Source organism: Lampris incognitus, chromosome 5 (assembly GCF_029633865.1).
Source record: "Lampris incognitus isolate fLamInc1 chromosome 5, fLamInc1.hap2, whole genome shotgun sequence".
Classification (NCBI taxonomy): domain Eukaryota; kingdom Metazoa; phylum Chordata; class Actinopteri; order Lampriformes; family Lampridae; genus Lampris; species Lampris incognitus.
The window spans coordinates 43,450,101-43,455,300 of record NC_079215.1 but is presented as its reverse complement, the minus strand read 5'-3'; the positions used below and the strand labels follow the sequence as shown (position 1 = coordinate 43,455,300).

At 40.7% G+C, this 5,200-nt stretch overlaps 1 protein-coding gene across 1 annotated transcript; it reads left to right on the top strand.

The window, feature by feature from the left end:
- Positions 1-53: 53 nt before the first annotated feature.
- Positions 54-3,247, top strand: zgc:195282 (uncharacterized protein LOC100192223 homolog). Its single transcript, XM_056280526.1, has 4 exons — positions 54-81; positions 267-361; positions 2,690-2,744; positions 2,876-3,247. Exons 1-4 carry the CDS (start codon positions 54-56, stop codon positions 2,884-2,886), a joined length of 189 nt encoding a protein of 62 aa, XP_056136501.1. The 3' UTR covers positions 2,887-3,247.
- The last annotated feature ends 1,953 nt before the right edge of the window (positions 3,248-5,200 follow it).

Genomic DNA, 5,200 nt, shown 5'->3' with positions numbered 1-5,200 from the left:
AGACTGGCTGAGAGAGAGATTTGAAAGATGGAAGCAAAGGAGAAAAATCTCCGATGGGATCCAGTCCTAGCCAAGAGCACTGTATAGCAGCAGAGATAACCACTCAGCTATTTCTAATGACAAAATAATGCTCTAATTTCATATAGTGAGTAGTACAGCATAGCCTCGTGCGCAAATACACAAGTCTCCATTCTTTATGTTTAATACTTGTGAACGGCCAGTCCTGTTTGACATTATAACATGCATCCCATTCTCTATCACTCCAGCTGAGAAGAAGAGGTCTTTAGGGCGGGACTACCATCCCATGTGTCTGAAGTGTTTCCACTGTACCACACCACTGACAGCAGGACAGCATGCTGAGGTATGTTTCACTCACAGACAGACAGACAGACAGACAGACAGACACAGACAGATAGATAGATAGATAGATAGATAGATAGATAGATAGATAGATAGATAGATAGATAGATAGATAGATAGATAGATAGATAGATAGATAGATAGATAGATAGATAGATAGATAGATAGATAGATAGATAGATAGATAGATAGATAGATAGATAGATAGATAGATAGATAGATAGATAGATAGATAGATAGATAGATAGATAGATAGATAGATAGATAGATAGATAGACAGACAGACACAGACAGACAGATAGATAGATAGATAGATAGATAGATAGATAGATAGATAGATAGATAGATAGATAGATAGATAGATAGATAGATAGATAGATAGATAGATAGATAGATAGATAAATAGATAGATAGATAGATAGATAGATAGATAGATAGATAGATAGATAGATAGATAGATAGATAGATAGATAGATAGATAGATAGATAGATAGATAGATAGATAGATAGATAGATAGATAGATAGATAGATAGATAGATATAGATAGATAGATAGATAGATAGATAGATAGATAGATAGATAGATAGATAGATAGATAGATAGATAGATAGATAGATAGATAGATAGATAGATAGATAGATAGATAGATAGATAGATAGATAGATAGATAGATAGATAGATAGATAGATAATGTCTTTATACGTGCTCAATAATCCATGTTAAAAACCAGTCACTGGAGAAGTCACTGTTTGGCGAGTTCTTTGACTTTTTTGAGCAGGACGTCCTGTGGTCGAGATAAAAACATTAATGGGAAGTAACACTGGTGACCTTTTTTAGGTGCAGCCTGCTGTGCTTGATGTGTTTTATGGATTATAATGTCAACTTCAAACTTAATTAGGCCTATACTGTGTAGCCCAGCAGAAATTACTAAGTAAACCATCCATCCATCCATCCATTATCTGAACCGCTTATCCCGCTCTCAGGGTCGCGGGGATGCTGGAGCCTGTTCCAGCAGTCATTGGGCGGCAGGCGGGGAGACACTCTGGACAGGCCGCCAGGCCATCACAGCCCCCCCCCCCCAAACACACACACACACATAATTCATACTTATAGACAATTTAGTATAGCCGATTCACCTGACTTAGGTAAACCAGTGATTTTGAATATAATGATAAGTAGTGGCAATGATTTGACTCCCACTCCAACTTGGAGCTACTGCGGCCTGTAATTATAAGATTGCACACACCTGACTGTATGCGTTTGATGTAGAATAAATTCGTGGGTCCTTTGCTATGAACTGGGATGATTCTTGTGTGGTTTGTGAATAAAGCATGTGTCATTGCACAGCATACTCTGTAATGATGTCATTAAAATAGCGCCCCCCACTCGAAAAATCCCCACTACACCCCTGTCTAAGTGACCTCTTCAGTTTCAAGTGACTGCAGGTATCCCCACCCTTATTAACAATACAGTGGTATAACGGCCGAAACCAACGATCAGTTTCATATGCAAGTTGCCATGACCATTAATTCGAGTTACAATGGCCATGGATCCTCTGTGTAAGTACACATGCTGCATTGGTTTTCATCTGTCTTTTTGTTTTCTTTTGTTCGTTTGTTTTTTGTTTCCTTTCTTTTGTTTGCCTTGCAAAAAAATAAATTCATAGTACACGTTGCCATTGTAACTCTAGAGAATGGTCATGGCAATTTGCATATGAAACTGATCGTCAGTTTCGGTCGTTATACCACTGCATTGTTTATAAGGGTGGAGATACCTGCAGTCAGCTGAGACTGAAGAGGTCACCTAGTCTTAGATGACAGATGAAACATTTGTGTCAATATAAAAGAAGGTTGAATCAGTTCATCTGGATACAATGTTTATTGACAGATATGCTTCGTCACTCAACTATCATGTGACATCACTCAACCTTCTTTGATTTTCTCACCTGGGTTATTGAGCATGCTCCAAGATGTTTCTCTCCAGATGAACTGATTCAACTTTCTAAGATAGATAGATAGATAGATAGATAGATAGATAGATAGATAGATAGATAGATAGATAGATAGATAGATAGATAGATAGATAGATAGATAGATAGATAGATAGATAGATAGATAGATAGATAGATAGATAGATAGATAGATAGATAGATAGATAGATAGATAGATAGATAGATAGATAGATAGATAGATAGATAGATGGACAATGGATGGATGGATGGATGGATGGACGGCTGGAAGGGGAGGTTGACATAGTGGGAGTATGAAAATTAAAGTATGAAAAAAAATCCTTTCATCACTTGAATGCATCCTACGATATGTGTTTCAGTATGATGAGAAGCCATATTGTGCACACTGCTACATGAGGATGTTTGGTCCAAGAGGTACTGTTTTCATACTAAAGATTCGCACACACACACACACACACACACACACACACACACACACACACACACACACACACACACACACACACACCTCCTAACTCTCTTCCTGTTTGGATTTCTCTTAACAGGTAACAGGTGACTGGTGCCATGATGGCACCATACTGTCCATTAGGAACCTGACCAAAACCCAGACAGACCAACAACCACACAAAAGACAAACACAGGCACAGTTGATAAGGGAACAACCCTAAACCAGTATGGAAAAAAAACGGGTTTCTAAAGTCAGTGAAAAGAAACCAAACAAGAACAACAACAGCATTCATTTATTCAAGTTCACTGCCACTGCTTTGGTCAAAACGTTAGCCACAAAAAAATGGAGTAGTTAGAAGATGTGCTTGTTGTGGCCAGCTAGTGCCGCAAACACGTGGTTTTTTTTTTTTGCAATGTGAGTGAAATGTTTCTTGTACTGAATATTGGTATGCATGTTATAAAACATTTAAGTCCTAGTGGTCTCTCAATTCCTGTGTAGCACTTTGCATCAGAGCTCACCAACATCACAGAAGAATTTTCCAGAGAGGATGTATACCTCCACAGGCTTTCCCATAACCCAAACACATGCAAAAGGAAAACGGGGGGAAGAGGGGGGTGGGGCGAGAGAGAGAGAGGGGGGGGAATTGATAGGGGGTGGTTGCTGTTGGCAGGGGTAAAGCAGGTTTCATGCCAACAGAATCTGCTGGAATGGGTGCTACCATAAGGCAAAGGCAGATCTAATACACACACACACACACACACACACACACACACACACACACACACACACACACACACACACACACACACACACACACACACACACACACACACACACACACACACACACACACACACACACTTGCACAGGCAGGGTGTCGCAGCGTGCCTTGAACTGCTGCAGGGGCTTGTCACCCCATGGAGGATGAGGCACATGGATTTCACACACACATACACTCACACAAAGAGAGGAGGAGAAAGAAAGAAAGAAAGAAAGAAAGAAAGAAAGAAAGAAAGAAAGAAAGAAAGAAAGAAAGAAAGAAAGAAAGAAAGAAAGAAAGAAAGAAAAAGAAAAAAAAGGGGGGGGCCTGTTTTTGCTGATGTGCTCCCCTGTGAAGTGTCATGCGTCATACGAGCGACATTTCAAGTATTTGTCCTTGGAGAAGAGGGAAAGACAATGATAGAGCATGGAACTGAGAGGGACAGCGGAGACATGCAGGCAATGGAGGAATGAGAGACAGCCCAGATTTGATGGCAGAAAGATCCCTTTACATAATGTTGGTATTGCTGTGGTAAATAAGTACAGAAAGGGATGCTCCTACTTCTTCCTCATGTCTTTAAACCTACCTCTGTCTCCCCCTCATCCCCCAATCTCTCCTCCATCCTCCCTCCTGGCACTCCCTCCCTCCATTCCTCCTTCACCCCCTAACCCCCACCTTGACGGATCACATGACTACTGTGATACCAGCTGGCTGACTGCTCATTTGCATGTATCCTAACTTCGCTCCCTTATTAGAGAGAAATAAAAGGTGTGGTGGTGGCTGGGAGGTGTTGAGGGAGACAGAGGTGCAGGGCAGCAAGTCATGGGATAGACAGAGTGCAGAAGAAATAGAGGGGAGAAATTGGGAGGACAAAAGGAAAAGGAAAGAATAGATACAGGATTGAAAAATTGATTACCACCCCCCAATTGCACATAGCTTTGTCCAAACCTTCATTTGACATTTTCCAAATAGGAACGTGTAGCATCTTGTATAAAAAAAACCCCCCAAAAACTGTTCTTCTTGCCTTGAGGATGCTCTACCCGGAAGAGGCCCACACCTCCATTTCCTAACCTTGAGTGAAGCTATCCGCGGGAGGTGGGGGTAAGTTTTTGGTTTTGGGGTGCTCCAATGCTGCCCTTTAAATCAGAAAGTTGATCAAATTTGGAGTTACAAATTAATGTGGAAAACACTGAACCCGTAAAATTCAAATCAAATTTGATTGATGAAGGGGCACCAGTTTAAAAGATGAAAAAAAAAATTGCTAGTTTTAGTCAACCTATCATGAAACAAGAAAATCACAGAGTGGGACTTTTCGAGGAAAACAAACTGAACTCGTTTGTGTTGTGGTCAGGTGGCGTTAGCCTGGCTATTCCATCTGTGAGTCATTATCGACATCTAGTGGCCATCAAGGGCAGTGCCACGTTTCGCCCATACATACACGTATGTGCCCGTATATTAACCTCAGCAGTGTCAAAGGCATAGCAATTAAACCTTAATGAATCGTGATTGTGGTACAAAAAATTTTAAAAGGAAAATTCACAATTCATCCAAAAACGATTCCTGATGTCTTTTGAGCGCACTACAGTTCCTCTCAGCCTCGATAACCAAAAGGGTCATTATTCGAGGCGCATGCGCATTCTTCAAACTAGGAAGCAAGCGAGC

What these genes read in the sequence shown, in the direction of transcription:
- zgc:195282 (XM_056280526.1), top strand. Translation starts at nt 54, where the DNA reads ATGGGATCCAGTCCTAGCCAAGAGCACT. An exon ending in CAGTCCTAGCCAAGAGCACT is followed by an intron (nt 82 to 266) that starts GTATAGCAGCAG and finishes CTATCACTCCAG; the next exon opens with CTGAGAAGAAGAGGTCTTTA. An exon ending in CAGCAGGACAGCATGCTGAG is followed by an intron (nt 362 to 2,689) that starts GTATGTTTCACT and finishes TATGTGTTTCAG; the next exon opens with TATGATGAGAAGCCATATTG.